At 37.0% G+C, this 21,064-nt stretch overlaps 1 protein-coding gene across 3 annotated transcripts in view; it reads right to left on the bottom strand.

Moving 5' to 3' along the window:
* The window catches only part of LOC124163338 (putative thiamine transporter SLC35F3), an 85,310-nt gene that overhangs the window by 12,164 nt on the left and 52,082 nt on the right, over nt 1–21,064 (bottom strand). For 2 of the 3 annotated variants that reach the window (XM_046540172.1, XM_046540171.1), the window contains exons 8-12: nt 20,807–20,935; nt 19,744–19,933; nt 18,912–19,001; nt 16,200–16,329; nt 4,502–4,531 (exon numbers count right to left, since the gene is read on the bottom strand). In XM_046540172.1, the coding sequence (XP_046396128.1) occupies nt 4,502–4,531; nt 16,200–16,329; nt 18,912–19,001; nt 19,744–19,933; nt 20,807–20,935 (569 nt within the window). The remainder of the gene's footprint in view (nt 1–4,501; nt 4,532–16,199; nt 16,330–18,911; nt 19,002–19,743; nt 19,934–20,806; nt 20,936–21,064) is intronic. The other variant, XM_046540173.1, reaches the window with a different exon arrangement.

Genomic DNA, 21,064 nt, shown 5'->3' with positions numbered 1-21,064 from the left:
TTTTGAGATGTGGTGCTACAGAGGAATCAAATGAATAGATCATGCAAGTAATGTGTGAGCCCTAAGAAAAGTAGGAAAGAAGTCTTTTGAAAACATTGGGAAGAAGACTTAATCGGCCACATCATGAGACACTATAGTCAGATGACAATAATCACTGAAGGACAGGTTGAAGGGGAGAATGTCAGATGAAGGCCTAGGACAAAATGCATAGAGCAGGTGATGAAGGATGTAAAACAGAAGAATTAATAGGTTTTAAAATATTTGCTGATACGAGAATTGAATGGAGAGATATATCAAACCAATTTTGGATGGAAGAGTGTTGATGATGATGGTGAAACACTCTGATTTCAGATGATGAAAGAATCAAACATGTGGTTGAGTGATTTGAGAGCCCCTGACAACACAGGAAAGGATTTGGTGAGAAGTTCTCAGCAGGCAAAAATAGAAGAGCATTCAAAATCTTCCAGGGTTACCATTCAGGTCTACAAGCCGATCAGCTTGAGAAATAAATACTCATTTTTTATTCATAGGAAATGGATTTCATTTCTCTCTAAACAATAACTTCCATGTGTTGCTTGGTGATAGCTTACGCAGTGGCGGATCAAGGGGAGGGGTAGTCACCCCACCATAATTTCTGGAAAAGCTAAAAAATCTTTGAGGCGGCTCTCTGATGAAAGTTTCCATCTCACCACCTTAATAGACAAAGTTTAAAAATAATTTAGGAATATCTAATTGCCACTTCTCCACGCATATCTGACTTTAGGTGCATTATCACGGAGAGGTATTGCATACCACCAAGGAAAGTAATCAACCGCATCACTAAAAAAAGACCAAAAGCCCCACTTCAGCTTAAACAAACTAAATGACAGCGTGATATCATCCCTTCTAAATTTTGCAAGACAAACCTGGGGGTTTTGCCAAGCTCATCTTGATTAGAACCCCATTTCCTAAATCCTCCCCAGTCTCTTCTGATAATGCAGGGTCAAGATGGATTCAGTGGTGGCTGGTGCTTGTGAGCTGAAGAGCTGTAGCACATTAAATATTCGAAAATGAGACACAGGATCCTTTCTGAATACCATTCAAGTGATTTTTCTGCACTAATCTTACACACATGTATCATGTCCGCAGAATTCTCCTCTGGACAAGGGGTAATAAGACGGCTCTACAGCTACTGCTTGTCAGCTCACAGCCAACAAGATTCTGCAAGGATTCTCCTCATCCATTAGAAAATGTGGTTTTGCTAACCACATGCTGTGCTGTGCATCAGACCCTATATAAATCTCTATCCACCCCTTTATATATTCCTTGCAGAGGCAAAGTGTTAATTTTGGCCACCGAGTAACAGCACTTGTTACACAACTTTGGTTACATGAGATTTTATGCACCACTGATAACATGTACTGTGGATTAGTCTGGCGTTTGCGGACTAAAAACTTAAGAAAATTTAACAAGAAAGGGTACAGCCATGATTGGGTGTGTAGATGTGAAATTAAGAAGGCCTGTTTTTTTTCCGTGTTTGCTAATAGGGTGGTTTCCTATTTTTTTTTATTGCCTAAATCGAAAGATTATTACTCCTGGAGTATGCATTTCAAACTTTTAGATTTTCAAATGACGATATCTATTTTTCGCGATTGAACGAAAAGTGAAAATTTTCAAGCACGCGAAAACGCGACGGCTAGGTATGAATGCCGGGAGAAAGCCCGTGTGACGTCATTCTGGTTCCTGCTGCCGCAAAGTGAGGTGACCTTGGGGCGAGGACATGTGCGCCACAAGGTGCAGGCTGCTAGCAGGTAGCCGAGTAACCTGCAAGCAGGTAGTGCTTGGCATAAATGAGGATTATAAATACCTTATCAAACGAAGGAAAATTTCTGACCATAGGCAGTTCTAATAGGTGATTATTAAGACATGTTTCCCTGAGCTCTGTGCCTCATGCATGCATTAGTAATCTCAGACGTTGTAAAAATCCTATCTACTCATATAGAAACAAGGTCCCTGTGACGTCACATGGAGTGGCATCACATGGGTGCCAATCAGGCCTTTTTCAAATGAGGATAAAATTGACCATTGCCATTCGTCTAAACCAGGATTCTAAAACCAAATAATATGTATATTATGAATACACTGATGGTGGGTAACGAATCGCAATCAATGCCTTTCGTTTTCTTTGATGAAGGAAACTACCCTATTGGCTAGAGTGACTACATTTCCACATATTTCAATGTTGTGTGGGAGTGAGGAGGGTTCAATAGAGGGGATTCAGGGGGCAGCACATTGCAGATCTTCATCTTCAGCCGCCACTATATGTATTTCACATTCTGCCTTCCCCAGAGAAACCAATAAAAATGCTATCATGCCAGACACACTGATCATTCAGCCACAATACTTGCTCCAAAATAAATTAGCAAACCTGCTCAGCCAGCTGATGTGGAATTTTCTCTGGCTTCCTGCAGTGGCCGACATTCCAGGGAGACAGAAAGACTTCCTCACCACAGGGAAATTTTTTAGTTTACTGAACAAGTCATATACTTGTAACATATATAGCAAAGATGTGTATCTAACAACTGTCCAACTCTGGCTGAAATCAAATAACTTGCACTCTAATAAGGTGCTATTAAAGTCAGTGCTTCACTCAAACTACCTCAAAAAATGATAACATAATTTTTTAAACCATGTAAAAAATATTTAAATGCATTCCGATCTTAAAATTCTGACCACACACACACACAGCATTTGAACGGTCATGAGTACTAGACACCAGACTGATCCACAGAACAAGTACCTAACTTCTCTCACAAAAAAATTTGTTTCACTAAAAGTCAAATGTAACAAGTGGTCTCACCTTGCAGCCGAATTTAACACATTGTCCCTGCTAGGACTTCAAGGAGTACCAGCACTGTTCAATTCACAGCACCATTTGCATAGCATCTGCATGTGCAAAATTGCATTTTCCAGTGCTTAAGGAGAATCCCAGTAAATACTTGCTGGCTGTGAACTTACCATCAAACCCCACAGTCTCATTGAGTATTACCCAATGCCTGGAGAGAAATTAAAAAGACTTCATACATGCATGATTGATAAGTACAGAAAATCACTCCAGTTATATCCAGAAAGGATCCTATGAGTCTCATTTTAAAAAACTAACTTGTAGCAGGTCTTCAGGGCACAAGCAGTAGCTGTGATGTTAAGTGACGACTAGTCACTTTGTTTCCTAAGAATAAAGTTTACCATTTTCAAGACAACAAAAATCAATCACAGACGTTCTTGAAACTTTATCATCTCCAAAGCTAAATTCTTCTTTTAAGTAGAATGTACTACATACTGATACTGAGCCATTGTGATTGAACAAGGATAGATTTAAAATTCCAATGGCAACTGTCAATAAAAAAAGTGCCAATCATCATCACTGATACATCCTGAAAGATGTATCTTTTCCAGAAGTCATCTAGTAATGCCATGACTGGGTACTACATTGTCTTATGGGTACGAAGGAAGGTGGCACATTTTTTTCCCATTCATAAGGTGCAAATAACATTTATTCCTTGGTCCACTTAATTCTTGTCACTATTGGAGGAAGAACTGAGATGCTATTACAGAAATCCATTTAGGTTAAAAATGAGCAAAACTAGATCTGCCTCTGTCTAATGCACTTTCTCACTCTAATATCTGCCACTCTCACCATTTGTACCTAAAGGTTCCAAGATACACAGTATGTCTTCACAGACCTCTGGGAGCTGGCAAAACTTATGAACATTATTTGGCTGTGGCATCTCACACTTTGTGAATATGTCAACTTACTGACAATATTTCAATTCATACCCACTACGCAGAAATAACAGTCATTAATGTAGCTCCATCCAAACCTTAGGCACACTGAATTTACATACTTCATTATACCAGTAGTCCATAGCCGTAAATGTACATCTCTGCACTTCTCTTACACTTATTCCCAGTTTTAACTCTATTTTTTTCTTATCTTACAGAGGGTATTATTCATTATTATTATTTTAATAGATGTGCATCAGAAAATTTAAAACCAGGGGAGCATAAAAAAATTAAATGAAGCACATCATGCACAAAAAAGGTTAATTCATATTATGAATTCTACACCTGCATAATTTAGGGGAGATCTAAAACGTAGAGCTGACAGGGAAAACCTAACTACATATATAATCACATTTAGGGGCAAAAATACCGTTGAAGCCTACTAAAAATTTCCAGGAATTAAAAACTTTTCCAGTAGAGATGCACCATTGATATTTTTTCCCTCTCCTCACCACTCAGCAGTGTAAAAGTAGAAAATCTTTAAGTGTTGGAAAGGGAATATTGGGCACTAACAATAAGCCCATTTCGTCCCAATCCTAATATGTACAATGTAAAATATATCTCTAATATGCTCCATGGTTACAGTCATCACGAAAGAGAGAGAGAAGGAGAAGAAGAAGAGCACCGACAACAAGTTAAGAGAGAGGGAGGCGATATTTGATCACACTTGTGACATTACCTTGCACTGTGGCTCAGCATGATGACATTCCTGGGGTGGTGAGTGTGAAGATGATGGTGGTGGTTGATGTAGAAGTCAGTCGCAGGGGTTGACCGCGTGCAATTGTGACAAAATGGAGCGGCATCACGCAAGTGGTGGTGGCCGTGGTTGTGTTGCCAGCAGAGGGAGAGAGAGAGAGACAGAGAGGGGAGGGGGGATTGTGTTGTACACACAAGTGGGGAGGGGGCGGAGAGAGGGTGAGTCCACCCAAATGCGTGCGCAGCCCACAACATGGGTGTTGACCATGCGCACTCACATTGTGCTTGAGAGCACACATTCACATAAAGGTCAAAATACTCTCAATTTTCTATTGATTTCGTTTCATTTTCTCTCCACCAGTTCTGAAACCTTCTTTTTTACACCCAATATTCTTCAAAAATCAAAAAGGAGGTAAATACTTAGAGACATTCTCTGAAAATGCACCTCTTAAGGTTAAAATCTCCACATTTCCATGCAAGTGAAATTTTTTTCCACCTTATCAACACAAAAAATTTTGATAATTGTAAACTTCACATCAAAATTTTTCAAAAAAATGTTGCCTACATGAGGTTCGTTGTTTTCAATTTGCATTATTTAGTTATGACTTTCAGTCCTTGGGGTAATCTTTCCAAAGCACGTCCATCTATGAGACCCACCCCCAACAATGCCTGACTCAATCATTCAAACTAGTTGCCGTGGCACCCTTTCACCCACAGCTCCTACATCACCAACAGCTGGCCCTCGTCCATCTCAAGGGAAGAGCAAGCTCTATCACACACAGGCCTTAAGTGTACTCATGACAGCTCTTACGTCACTCATATCTGGGCAACATGGGCATCTTTACAAATCGTTATCATTCTATTTCATCCAATTTATGAGCTCAAATTGTAACTACGAAGGCAAAGAGACTTATAAAGAATACTCTATGACAATTGAATAGGTACTGAGTATGTAATACACAGCCACACATACAGTCACACACAAGAAGATTAAATCTATGCAGTAAAATCACATAAGCTACGCATAATGATGAAAAATAGAAGTAAAGAGAAATACATATGAAATATGGGCATACTCTAAAAAGGTTGAGAAAATATTGACAATCTAGATACGAATAGCAGCAATAAATGCACTACTCATCAGAGCTTTCTTCTGTAAAACATCGCAAAGGATTCGACATTGCAGGGAAAGCACTGTGGATGTTGGGGTGGTTAAGACAAGAAGACATCTCATCATTATATAAAGGTAACGTTTCCCTTCACATCTTAGGACTAAGATACAATATGAGATTGCAATTCAATCTTAACTTTAATGTTATCCAGGATGTCTGCACAGCTGAATGGACAAATTACTGAAGCCCAGGTCATTCCACCATCACTGCATAATATTTATTGCTTTACACATGACACTGCAATTGGTGTATTCTTGTGTATATCGATGTTTAGTACACCTCTTTTCTTTTCACATCTAAAATGTTAGTACACTTAACAATGCCCATATAGGCCCATCCATTGCCGGGATAAATTAAGATAACTATCCCAATCGCCCATTCTTTTTATAAATTCATAAAATTTAGATATCTCACTACATTAGAAACTCCCTCATAAAAAACATTGACAGCTTATAACGAACTATTCCTACAAATTTAAGGTCGTCCTCTTTCCAATAATCGCATGATATCAAAAGTCTTCTAATTATTAATTTAAAAAATATTAATATAATAAATTCAACTTATGAACATTAACCATTCTCCGATATTCTTGAAAGTGCATTTACTTGATTGATTAATAAATTTAATGTAGGCTAGTTTTCAATGGAGCAAGCAGCAGATTGAGTTTGATGGTTGAGAAAGAAGTACCGTATTTCTTCGATTATAGTCCCCTCTCTGAATATAGTCCCCCCCCCATAATTTTAAGGCTTCAGTTTTCGGAAAAGTTAAAAAAATGCGTTTGAATATAGTCCCCCCCTTCACTTTTACCACAGGCATTTTTGGAAAAAAAGGGGGGAATATATTCAGACATATATGGTATGTGAAACTCCTCCCACATATAAATTGGTTGTGCGTGTATCTGAATGAAACCCAGTCTATATCCCGGACAAACTGCAATATTGAGAAAGGTACCAGAAAAAGATTCTTTCCATATCCTTACTGCAAGTACATCTCCCTCATCCAAATCATTAATATTCATGAAACAATAGTATCCTAAATTCTCAAGGATAATGTGCATCCATGCATAATGTGCAGGTTAATCTTAGGCTGTTTTCAGAATATCTCAACATTTTAAATTATAACACGCAATAATATTATGAGCAAGAAATCTGCCTAACCTTGGTTACAGAAATTCATTTTCACGGAAATTTGCAAGCAATGTCACCATTTTACTGATTTAATTTTGAATGCTCTATTAAAATTTGTCGTAAAGTACCTACCAAGTAAGTTTTACATACAACACTTACTCTTTCACTGTAGGTATAACTTGCATTAAAGAACTTCAAAACTCTAAAATAAAACATACATATCACATGCTTTGTACATGAGAATTTGGGGTGACAGCGCAATGGAAAATAACATAGTGCTGCAAGAGGAGGTTCACTCCGCATAGTACTCACTAAATCCTGGCCATAATCTGGGAGAAAGAGAGTCCATACATTGTGTTGCAGTGCAACTGGGAAGGCCCTGACTGTAACTTTCTTCAATACATATAGCAAAATGCTATCCACAATATTGCCAAACAATTAAGCTCGCTTGTACATAGGTAGCCACAGTAACATTTCCAAAAATTTGAGGTACTTAGCCAAAAAAACATGTTTTATACGTAATTGTCAAGGGGAACATGAGTAGAGCACTTGGAAACTAAGCAAGGGTCATCGGTTCAAATCCAGAGTGACACCCACAAACAAAATTCCTTTAAGTGCATATGGTAGCCCATGGGAAAGGATCTGGCTATCCCACTGTGATCATGTGTTTTTCATATGCTAGTAACTTATTCTAGGGTGATTTCAGCCCTTGCCAATCCAAAATAACTTAGGTATGGGTTGTATGACAAAGTGAGTAATTGTGAAGTTTCAATGTTTCCGTGTTGGATTCAAATTCTTGACAGTCATCAGTTTCAATTTTTCTACCTCCCGCCATGAGCCCAAAATGCTGAAATTTATTTTTTTTGTATGTACTAAAAGTTGAAACATTATTTGGAAACCTAATGAATAAATATTCAAGAAGTGAAAATTTTGTTCTCAGGGTTTGCATCATTTATGTTAATAGACAAAATTATATGTACGGCAAGCGGCATTCTACACAATGCTTGAAATCAAGATGATTGGGTTGGCAAGATTGCAAGAAAGATATTTCATTTTCATAAGATCGATAGAGACAAGGTGTTATGCCTCTAATTCCTGAACATATGGGTTAATGCTCCATCTTTCTCCATCATATAATTATGTCTAGTAACAAGTAATGAATCAGAATTATCATTTGCTGTCTTGACAATTTTATGGTAGGACACTACAGTAGATCTCTCACCAAAATTTTTGCACCTACGACAATTTTCTAGAAGCCAGTTAACTCTCTTGGAAGAGAATAGATAGAGATCAAAGACGAGCAGCCACTAGCTGAAAAGGGCACCAAAGAGTAATGGGATGGAGCAAACTGGTAAATGAAAACAGTGTCATGCACACACAGAATCGTTTATTAAATACTTCATATCAAATGCAAAAAGGACACAGGGTTCAATCACTGAATGCAATTATAAGTGAAAAGAGATCACTCAAAATGACCGCTCCATAATTTGATTGGAAATTGAGAGGAAAAAGGATTGGGACTAGGACATCAGGTCATTGGAGCAACTTGATACTTCAAAATTAAGTATAGACAAAAATCAAATATTATTATTTAAGACAAGGATTTTATAAAAACTGCTTCAAATTACAGTATTCCATATTTTTATATAGATTTATGGAGTCCTTTACAACATAAATTTATGGGCATGATTATTTCGCCATAGGATTCTCAATTTAAAAAAAAATATATTAATCGCTGCAAGTAGTTGCCACCCAGTTGACTCTTGAGAGAAAATGCTTTTTGAACTTTATAGATGTGATGTCATATGGGCGAAACTACATTTGCGAGAGTATTAATCAAATATTACAATTTCACTCTTCAAAAGCCATTAATTTGAAATTTTTAGACGAGGTATTAGTATTTAATAATTGTAAGGTATATTCACCACCACAGGGATAAGTTAAGTAACTTATTAACAGTGTGATCGAGGAAATTCTTAATCTTTCAAAAGTTGATGTAAAAATTGACTCAAGATAAAAATGAATCATTTTAATAAAAGCATTATTGAATGAAAGGCATTCCAAAAATCTTCACTTCCAGCCAAATCCTCTTCACACAAACAAGACATAGATGCAGACTCTTTCCACCCATCAATTTTGCTCTTGTTAGCTTGAATTTTTCTCATGAAAAAGGCCATGAAATAATATGGGTACATTTCCTGCTCCTTGACAAATACTTTGGCATAATTGATTTTCCTTGTAGATTGCGAAAAGTTGATGGTGACAGTTCTGCTAGTAGGCTTATTAGTTCTCTCTTATTAGCATCCATTTGTCACATGATAACAGTCCCCTTAGCAGTGCAGTGGCATAGCGAAGGGTGGTCCAGATCCCCCCCAAAATATAAAAACATACTTTCTTCATAAAAGAAAACAAAATATTTGAAAAATCATGCATTTAAAAAAGATTTCTTTGGAAAATGTAGTTTTTTCGATAATGAAAAGTGTTCAAATTAGTTTAAAAGCTTCTACCTGTTATCCTGTTTATAAAAAATTTTGCCCCCAGGTTTTGGACCCCCTCGGACGAAATTCCTGGCTACGCCACTGCCTCAGGGGGAAAAAGATTGAATTAGGTACTGAATTTTTAATGCTAGCTGCATTTGCAGTTCCATTTAATTACTTTGCCCACACATGTATGTGCCCTTTCATCCCGAGACACAAATTTGAGAACATAAAAATTCTCTGCTCTAAGAGCATAATTCCTCACACATCACATGATGGCTGCCTCATTTTAGAGCACCAAGATGGGCCCAAACATAATATGCCTCCTAAACTGTTAGCAAATGCAGTGCATGTGTTACAGCAGGTAATAATGTGCAGGCGTATGTGAGTCCACTACAGACATTGGGAGGGGAAACCCAGCGACGGGGAGGCTAGGAAATTTGACCAAACCTACATCCACATAATCATATGTAACATTGTCCTTAACAACATTGCCACAGGATGAACTGATTTGTGTCTGGAAGCATGAATCTGGCAATGTTACCTGTCCTAACAGCCTTCAGCAAGTTAGCAACTTTTTCCAGCTCAAAATTACTTTATTTGTGTCGCCCTACTGTCCAGTTCCATAGCAAGATTTGTTATAATGGCAACTTTGTGTCCCCACTTTACCAGATGAACCTATCTCCGTATTGACTGAATCCAAATTCCCTAGCAACTTGACCTCCGTTTCATGATAAAGAAGCTGTTATAGCTTGTATGTCATGACAATTAATGCTAGAAACATGCTCTCTATTTACTTTATTTTAATGCATGGGTTCTAAATTTTTCTATTAGAGATGGGTCGAATAGCAGATTCCTCGAACTCGAATGTCAAATTCAATTATTAAATCATTGCTCAAATATTCAAATACCTTGAATACTAGAATTGCGCAAAGCATATTAAATGCACTTTTTCTTCTATTTCACTTGATGAATTGAAAGGTATATATCAAATTTATTTTTAAAATGAACTTTTTCATTTTTAATAAATTCCCCACATTGATTGTTGTTGCTTAACATCAGCATTTCCGTAGCACTTTTCCGAAGGTATCTGTTTTTGTTGGGTGACTTTGTTGACAGACTTGTCATCTCCAAAGCCAACTGATTTTTATCGTCTCACTTTATTTGAATGCTGGATGTTGGTAATCACTGATTTAGAATCGTACATCAAGAATTGTGGCAAAAGTGAATAATTGTTCTTTTTCCAGAAATTCATACCAACTTTTATGGAAAACAGGAAATCATTAACCAAACCTTGTAGATGACTATGTGAAAACTTCTTAGTTTCTAGGAATTTAATAATGCTATTCAGTAGGGGGATAACTTAAGAAACTATGACTGCACTTCCACGAGCGAGAAATGTTGGCTCCTTCAAAAACATCCAGAACATCAATCAATTGCTTGATGGCATCACACTATGGTGGAGTTATGTCTACATTAAAACTCAGGTTAGAGGCAGCTAACGTTATGGCTTACTTCTGTTCAGGAAGACACCTCATCATTTGAAAAAGGGAGTTCCATCTTGTGAGTTCATCCTGGATGAGCATAGAATGAGAAGTTGTGAATATAATTTTTAGAATGTTGGTATATTGATGGTATGCATTTAGCCAGGGGCCTGCGCACATGCCGTTTTTACTATTATTTCAATGAAAATTTCGATCCTTTTTCAACTATGATGCATCATTGAGGAGCCGTCGTTCGGCTTAAAGAAACAAAACTGATGTCAGAGGAAGCCTGCATCCTTGCAGTCTTTGAATTCGTGATGGTCTTTCCGATAAGTGGAATGGTTCGGGAGCAGTAGCTGGATGCGTAACCATGTGCCCAATGCGTAACAGAAGGTACCCCAAAAGTCAATTTTTTTCCCGCCATTTGTAATTTTTTTGAGAGGTTTCGAGGCGGAAACCGGGGATTTTCTGATTTTTTTCCCCCGATCATTTTCGGTTCCCCACGTCGAACGATATCTTTTCAGCACTTTTATCTGCGAATTTGAAGTAATTCATTAACTTGCCCAAAACGGCACTGCATAGCATAGTCATTCGCAAACGACTAGAGTTCTATAGGTTTATCTGAGTCAACTACCAATGACGTGCGTGTGACAGTGCATGGCGCAAAATTCAAAGTATTCGAGATCGTACTTTTAGCATAATTATTTGAGATCTCGAATATTAAATACTGCCAAGTATTCGAGGTATCTGAGTAATTGTGGATACTATTCGCGCATCTCTAGTTTCTATCCATGGTTTCTGATTCCGCTTTGTTTTTCATTAATTAAGCAGTTTTTTCCGAGTTCCTACAGAAATATCTGCAAATAGTGTTGTTAAATGAATTTTCCCTTGAAACCGATACATATCCGTAATTTTGGAGTGACTAACCAACAGTTTATCGATCGAGTTTCAAACAAATATGTAAATCAATGCCAAAAAAAAACAAGGTAATATTTTGGCAAAAAGTTATGAAAATAAGAATAGCACATGATAGTATCAGCATTAAATTAACATACTTGTTTTATGACCTCTCCCCTCAACTTGCTTGGATGGAAGATGAAGATGAGAGGATAGTCAGATGAAACAAGCAGGGTGCTGCAGCAAGAGAGTGCCACAGTAATGTTTCCTTATTGAAAAGTTCACATCTCAATTCTCAATTGAGATAATGATATGCAACCAAAAAAGGATATAAATTCTTGTTCTCTCAAAATTTCATATGCAGTAGGTATGTGTAAATCTAAATTATATGATACCTCAGCTTTCAGGCAAAAACATTTACAAAAATTACATAACAACAGATCAACACTTTTTGATCAAATGCTATTCAATTACACATAACAACCTTTTGTCTCAATCAACCATAAATGGAAGTACGTCATTATGGAGAAAAGGGTTATAAACTTTCAGTATAAGTTTCAAATCAGATTAGAGAACAAGTACCTAGAAATAGCTTATGGGTCTGGGCAGACATAATTTAAGATAACTGAGTCAAGAGGGACAACAAAAGAAGAATATTTGCAGCTGAAGGAACTTCTCTATTTTGTATCAGTGACTCATCAGTCAATATACATACTGGGTGATTGACTTATGGTCTAAGAGTGATCAATTTGAGATGCCATCTTGGCATCCAATGAGAATAGATCAGAGAAGTGACAAGAGCAGAGGTGGGCCAGCCAAAATGATGATTGAATTTCAGCAACTGCAGCCATGAAAACAAAATTGTAACAGTGTGGTGTACAATAATGCCTGGAGTGTGGATAAAATAAGTGCAAGCAGCGTGTGAGAAGACAACAGGTATGCTGAATATATGCAACCTGATCACCATCGATACCAAGATACTTCATGACCTTGAAATCAACATTTTCGGGCTACAAAAGTATATGTTGTCAAAGATTAACAATGTTATCTTGCTGGCATCCTCTTGTTTAGAAAACTGTTGTGAATCTATGTCAACAGCAGAAACTTGCAAGTGAACACTACATAACCTTTTCAGTTTTTTCCTCCATATGTGCTAACCAGACAACTGCTTCAGCAAAGATTTCGACAATAATAAAATATATGCATACTTGCAACATGGTATATTAATGTGTACATGTTGAGGAATATGATTCTCAATAATGTAAGATTAGTAAGGGGTGTAGCCAGAAGCTCACTAAGGTCACATGTAAAACTAATTGGTGATTCATTGCTAAGACTTAATCGTGTACACTATGCAATGAAGATTGTTTCAAGGGTACATATTTTTCCTTCAGTGTTGCTCTTCTCTTGATCCTCAATAATATCATTCAGATTCGTCAAAAGGCTATACCATTTCAAACAAAGTAATCTATCTGAGCTTCCTTGAATTCCCATTTGATACATCATTGTGAAACTCTCCATTTTAAATGCTGACTCTACTCATTGAATGGGATGAATATTGCCAAAAGTATTATAAGAGTTAGGGAATGCACTCACAGAGATAAGCTGTATATGCAAACCTGGAATAGCTGTGCAGTTTGCACAGTTTAACGGATACAGTGTTCAAATTAAATCGCATCTTCATCTATGACTCACTCTCTCAATAAACAAGCACAGTGATATAAATATGATTTCTCATTTATGTAAAAATTTACTGGTATTAAACCCAAAAAAGGGTGATATTTCACTGCTCTGCAAAATATCAGCTAAAATAATAGTCTTCTGATCCACTGTGTAAAGAAAGACAAAATACACCCATCCTCTTATCTGGCATTCAGGGAGAATTTGATAACCTCTCCAGTCTTCGGGTGGGTTCAATTGTAAACTAACATGTCCCAAATAGCAGTCGTGTGTAGAGATGTATTTTTATAGGGAACAAAGATTTTTGCAAGGCTTGATCAATTCATTTTAATAAAGGACATACCATCATATTTTATAGTCAAAATTAATCTGATATTTAAAAAAATAAGGAAGTATGATGGTGCAAGTAGATGGATTAGAAGTTCTATGATCCTTGCGGTGGGTGATGTACAGCTTGAATGCTAAAAATTTTCCTCATTTCGAGGGGGCGTCCTGAGCTTCCTTCCCCTCTACTAGATAGCTAAGTTCAATCGACATTTCTTGAGACTGATATGTAACAACCTTGATATTGTTAAATCTAGGCAAATTGGCTTAATGTAAATCTATTAAAATTTACGTACGTAAAACTTTTTGAAGTCAATTAATAATAGGAGGATCAATTCAGGGCAGACTGTATGGAAGTAACAAATTGTTATGCTTAGAACAGTTTTGAAATTAATCCCAATAAAAGTTGTGGAGATTTATGAGCTACACATACACACACACACACATGTATGACAGCAGAACAGCAAATAAGTTGCATACACGTCCCACAATCTTAACCCCTTCATCAACAGTGCCTTCCCAGCCAAACAAAACAAAAAGAACCTTTTTCACTTTCATCCAAACTCTTTTCTCACCTTGAGTGGTTAAATAATTGCAGTGGGTACCAACATGTGCACTTATAAATCTGTGACACATTTCAGGGACACAAGGGGAGAGTTGCTCTATCTACATCACAGACAGCCAATCAAACATTCATCAATTCAAAGTGAAGAATAATTTAAAAGCAGAGATTAATAATGTACTAAATTTATATTGTTAAGTTAAGTTACAACTTCTTGAAGCAAATCACATAATGATCACAAAGGTTATAATTTGCAAAAAATATAAATATAGTGATAAGAGAAATATGAGAAAGCTAGAAGTCAGCATTCTTGAGCAGAAAGAAGGTAAAATATATGCACAATTACTTATAAATAAATGATACATGAATGGTAGTGCATAAGTGTGGATGTGTATGGATTGAGGCGGCAGTGTTGGACGATGAGATTTCTTATCAAAAAAATTGAAATCAGGAGAAAAGGCATCAAATGGCCACATCAGTGAGTCATAGCTGCAGAGATGCAAGTGACAAAGTAAAAAGGAGCGTGCAAAGGCAATATCAATTGATGATGTCATCGAGTTCTCAACTTTGGGCTCACAATCAAACTTTCTCAGCAATCAGAAAAATCAATTGTGTCTGTGTTGTCTTTTCTGAATTGAGGTAAATAATTGAAATATTTAAGGCCAAGATCCTAACCAGCAACGGGGGTAAGGTGTTCAAACCCCCCAAAATATTTTAGACATACAATATTATGAACAAAATGGATCCCTATAGGGATCCCCACCAAATCCCCACCAAAAAAAAGTTAATTTTTCTGGCTACTGACATTCTACAGAGCTAAGAGCCCCAAAATGTGTTCCATAGAGCCAATCATTTCATTATAATATTTATCTCTGGCTCTTAACCTGGTTGAATTAAGTACTTACAATGAATTTGCTCTTTGAACAAACATTTAATCACAAATAAAATGCAACCAATGTGTACATTGAAAATCCCTTGAAACCAGAAGCTATAGCTTCATTTACCATTAAATTTCAAGAGTGATAAAATCCCTGTTTCTTTCATGGTGCTTTGCCATAGAAATATACCATCTGTGAAATATTATTACTAACGAGAATCATGGAAATGCAAATAACTTTATTTTTATTTAAATGCAACAATTTCACAATTTTGTAACTATTACAATAGTTTATTTTATTAGTAACTATTTTTCTCAATCAGTTAAGTTACTAACTTATTATTCCTCATTGATTATTAGATGCCATAGCTCAGTATTGACTATATTTTATAAAATAGCTGGTACCTTCATAATGTTTGCAGTATTTTTAGGAAGAGCATTTAATCTGAAACTCTTTAACTTTCGTAGATACTCAATCTATCACAAATTCAACTGTTTTCTAGATAAAAGTTATCACTCCCATCAATTCATTGAATATATATCACCAGAAGCATTTTACATGACAAAATACTTTCAGTTTTTATTTTTGTTCACAATGTAGGAACCATTTATGTGAATGGTGCATTGAGGAATGCTAATAGTCATATTTTCTTACCAAATATATTGGGTATTATAAAATATTTACTTCACCACATCACAATGGCAAGTAGTATCAAAATGCCCTCTAGTATTACTATATGCTAACAGTTTACACCATGTGTCATACTAACTTCCATCTTTCATAAATGGTTATAAACTTATCACATACATGTGAACATTGCCAGGTAACAAATGTAAGTTTGCCACCAACAATAAGTGAGCAACTGTATTATCATCAAATCCTAAGGGTTGTTTAGTTGTCAACCCACAAAGCATGAAGTTTTTAACATTTTAACATAGTTTAAGTGTTTTCACGCAATCTGCACTTGTTACAATTATGAACACCATCACTTTTGTGCATTATCATAATAAAGTTGGCTTAGGTTTCCCTTGCGAACTTGAACAAAAAGTCATAATGGAGAGAGTAAATCTTAAACCATACCTGAGGAGACGTGTGATGTAATCAGGCCAGTTATCCGGGAACATGACCAGGAAGAAACCGACGGAAATTAAAACAATACCTGCAAGCTTCATTCCAGCAAAGTGAGCACCATACAGCACCACATCCAGAGCTGCGGGAAAATTTATTAGAGACAGTTTACTAGATAAATATGTACGAATACACCTAAAGAGCGATTCATTGAACAAGAGCCCATTAGAAATTTTAGGCAGGAAGAATATAGAAGTGCATAATACCAAGAAAGAAGAGAATCTCTGATTTAAAAAATTTGCTATTAAAAGATAATTTTTTTATTCAAAACTTTTATGTTGTTGTAGCTTGAACATTATGTTTCAAGGAATCCGATTGCATGGATTAAATAGGTAAGAACACATGTCCAGTAAAAAACACAACAATTTGTAAAAATTAGAGATTGATCAATTAGCTTTTTTCTCGAATACGAATACAGTGGAACTTGGTTAGTACGTTCCTCCTTAGTACGTTTTCCTCCTTAGTACGACGATTTCTCTCGGTCCCGGTACCATCGGAACAAAATACAGGTAAAAGTATTTGGTTAGTACGTTTGAAAAAATTGCGCTTTGCTGGTTAGTACGCTCAATTGCTAGCCGTGACGCAACCCGCAATTCGTTCTCCAGTATCTTACTAAGGGTCGTAAAGCTCCGAATTCATGATTTAATTTATTATTACTAGCCATTAAAATTCTTGCATTCATTCCACATATCTTTCTTCGACCGTGATTTATCCAAATGCATTTCTCAATTCTTATGACGCGATGAATAATAAAATATGGCCATTTATCAGGAATGTCTGACTATGCAAAACTGCAGCCAATGAGAAGCCCCAATTTTCCCCACCCCGAGCTCCTCACCTTCTGCTGCCTCTGTAGTGCCCACTGCGCACAAATTTCACGAGTGAGCAATTGTTGCTATTGCACGAGTTATCATGATGAAGAAATGAGTCTTATCAAATTCCCACTTTATCTAAAGCAGTACTGCACGACGTCAACGCTACGTAGTAAGTGCGTATTTGACTACTGCTGCGGGAGCAGACGATGCTCAGGATCTCCACGCGAAGCTTAGCTTAAAAATACTTGATCTCGGCACGAAAGCAGACGACATTAAACAAATTTTAAAAGTAAAATTCAACTGTATAATATAAAATCTTCTTGTAATTACCTCGTAATCTAATAACCTTGCGTGTTATTATTCGATATATTGATCGCTATAACAATCGATATGGCTTTATTCCAGAAGCGCGAATGTGTACGGCTGTTGCCGTAATTTAAGGTCAATATAATTTTGTCAAATTTTTATGATGTTTAAAAACAACCCGTTGACATACTCAGGGTTGTTTTTATATTCTCCGAGTATGCTGTGACAAAAAAGAAATGACTTAGCTATACTTGTCCTCTTTCTATAAATACATTTAGGATAAATCACGGGAGAAAGACGCCGTTTTCATGTAATTGTCTTCGGGAAATCTATGAAACATTGTGATTTTTTATTCACATGGTATTGTTTTTCAATGTAGCACCCATTTTCTTTATTTTAAAGGCTAAAAGGGTTCAGGAAGGCGATCCTACGAGAACTACCGATAGTGATTGTAATTATGACGACTTTTCCACAGATTGCAATTACCCCAACTGCTATTATTTACTTTCCTCGTTAGCACGTTTTCCTGGTTAGTACGTTCATTTTTTGTGGTCCCTTCAGAAACGTACTAAACAGGTTCCACTGTACTTAATTCTTTCTGAATACCTCACTCAAATATCAAAAATTGCATTACCAAAAAAGCATTTTTCCACCCATTTCTAATACAAATGAAAATAAAATTGAAAATTACTGAACACAGAAACTTGGAACTTTATTTGGGACGAGGAACACAGAATGATAAAAACAGGAAAACGATCAATGCAGGAACAATGGATCAAGGTTCCAATGTTGAATCATCGATTGGGGGGTCTCTTTCAGGTTAGAACCTCAAGTGCATAGGCCCACCTAACTTGTATCCCTTCCAGAGTCCTACAAACATCCCTATACCTCAAGCAGTACCACCAACATGTATCACCTTGTAGCAAGCCCTGAAAAAGGAGACCGCAGGCACCAGTCCCCCATTGCCGGCAGAGTGGCAAGCCGATTGACCCAACTGATTATGTCTAGGCCGTCCATTTTAAGGGAATCCAAAATCCCCTTACAGGTCTCTATGCATGGCAAACACATGGGTGAGTCCATAAGCCAGGTGTCACAGCCACTCAGAACAGTAGACTAACCTACTGCATGTAATATTACGTCCATATGCATTTCAACAACAATGGTGGAAGATGAAATATTACGTATCCCACTGTTTAATGAAATTTCTTTTCTGTCTAAATGTAAGAGATAATTTAATTTTATATCATACCATGTGAACTAAATAAAGAAGAAATATAATTTAGATAAAATAATAATTAATCAAGTAGCTTAAGTCACATGTAACAGACAAATTTTCAATATCATTGAAACAATGGACAAACGAACGACACCCCTTTATAGCAGGCCACCCTCAAAGTGCTATAACATTTGCAAAAATGCAATAAATGTAAATGGATGGTCTCAAAAGAATATAAAGAACGAGCATCAATTTGTATCTATGAAATAATTACTGCTCTCAATGCTTGCAATTGAATGGTCAACAATGTTCCTACTGTGTACATACCGGCAGAGACTGGCACAGCTGTAATGTAACCGAGAGTAATGAACAGGTCATACGTCACTGCAACACTGAAGCTGCTGAACAGGTTAGCCACTGCAATGGTAAAGTTATTCAGTTAACTCACTCATTTAAGCAAATGTATCAGTGAAAATGATCCTAAACATACTAGTCTACTTGTCTAAACACTTGATACTGTTTTTCTGTAAACCAATCACTCCAAAACTAATGAAATTATTGAAACAAAATTAGACAGAAATACACACTTTGTTCACGCATAGACATAAAAAGGACCTAAGAAGATTCCCAGTTTCCTCACCAAAATATGTCCCTGATAGAGAATTCTTCCCTGTGTTAGAGACATGTAAAAGTAGTGTATGCAGATATTTGTCGTGATATGGGTATCATTGACTGAGTTGTAGGGCCTTCACGTTATCATGTAAATCTATTTAAGATGCATACTAATACAAGAGAATACTCTTGTCTTAGTATACATCTTGACCCACTCTTCTTGAGCTTATTCTCCGCGAATTTTTAGCCTGTGTATCTTTGTGCGTGTGTGTGAGTGAGTGAATGTCAAGGCTTGGTGGTTGAGAGGCTGTATTGAGTCCCTCCTGCGGTACCTACCGTGCGGTATTAAGTCCATCCCTGCAAACCAATATAGTATAACCCGGGTAGGTGTAAAGCGGACAAGTGCAAAATGTTCAGGCTCTTGGAGCACTTCATCTTACAATATCTATTCAAGGGTGTATAGCTCTAATACTTATATTCAGGACCATTAGGGTTAAAACCAGAGCAGTGATTTGGTTGGGCATATGACGTTCTTAAGGCAACTCACGCAGGGAAAGTGAGCCAGCAAGCAGGAGCTCGAGCCAGGGCAGGTGGTTCCAGTGGAAGGTCTCGGCTCCAAGTAAGTAGAGGGCGAGCAGGAGGGGCCACAGGAGGAGGGCATTGAGCAGGCCGACGATGGAGAAGAAGAGTGCCACCTGTCCCATTGATGCCTCACCCATCACCTTCTTGAAAAGCACCTACGGATGCAATAATCACACTCTTGAACAATACAACCCACACTCTGGCCAGAGTGAAGTGTTGGGATACCCAGAGAGGGGACAGCAACAGCCTCTGTACAAGAAATGTTCACTTTTAAGCTTTATTTGTCTGTATTGTTATTATTTCTATGAACACAGCTTCATCTATATTTGATGGAATTGAAAGTAGGGAATATGGCCATAAAAATGTAACCACAATGCCTGAAATTTCATAGCAATGAATACCAAAAAAGGTTGAATACTCCACTGAGTTTTTGTACGGCTTGTAATCCAGCAGCAATGGACATTAGGTAATCATTTTTTTTTGCCACTGTATATTTTTTTAAATTCTCCGAGCTGTTACGTACAAGCACAAAAACCACTATTCACACTTCTGTACAGCCAGCATGGTCACAAGTTGCCACACTGTTTGAGAATGTAGAGAAAATTCTCTTCTTTACGTTAAATGGTTCCTTTTGGCCAATTGTTAAGAGCTATTCAATAAAAATATAAGAGAATAAGTATGCATTTTTCTATGCACTCTAAACTGTGTACTTTTTCATCAGAACATTGATATTCTATCCATAAACACACACAAAAATACATAGATTTATCAGCAAAGTACAATTTCTTGTGTGGAAATCAATATCAAATCAATACGATGGCCACAATATCATCAAAATAATGAATGCATCATTATTGAACAGAAGACCTCATGGTGTTCCATTTTTTGTAGCAAATTATTAAGTTTAATGCTAGTCTGCATGCAGAAGGAGCAATATGGGAAGGAGCTGCTCAATTTAGGAGAAAAGCACAGAGCACATCATTGAGCAGCAAAGAGAGTTTTGGTCAGAGGCAAGATTATTTGTATACCTTATAGACAGCAGATCCAGCAGCAGCACATGCTGCCAGCAGTACACATCCCAGCGTAGGACTGCCTGTGATTCCGTCCATGTAAGCCAACAGAGCGATGCCAGTGTCAACCGTTATCACAGCCACAATCTGCAACCAGAAGAGATTCTACACATTAAAAACCAATTCCACCATTCGCACAACCAGTCAGGGGTTGACATGCAGCCATAAGGGAAGGGGGGAGAGAGACCTTGGGACCAATACTAGCCATTTGCTGTT

This window comes from Ischnura elegans, chromosome 8 (genome assembly GCF_921293095.1).
Source record: "Ischnura elegans chromosome 8, ioIscEleg1.1, whole genome shotgun sequence".
NCBI lineage: Eukaryota > Metazoa > Arthropoda > Insecta > Odonata > Coenagrionidae > Ischnura > Ischnura elegans.
The sequence above is the reverse complement of the archived record's forward strand: the minus strand, read 5'-3'. Positions and strand labels throughout refer to the sequence as shown.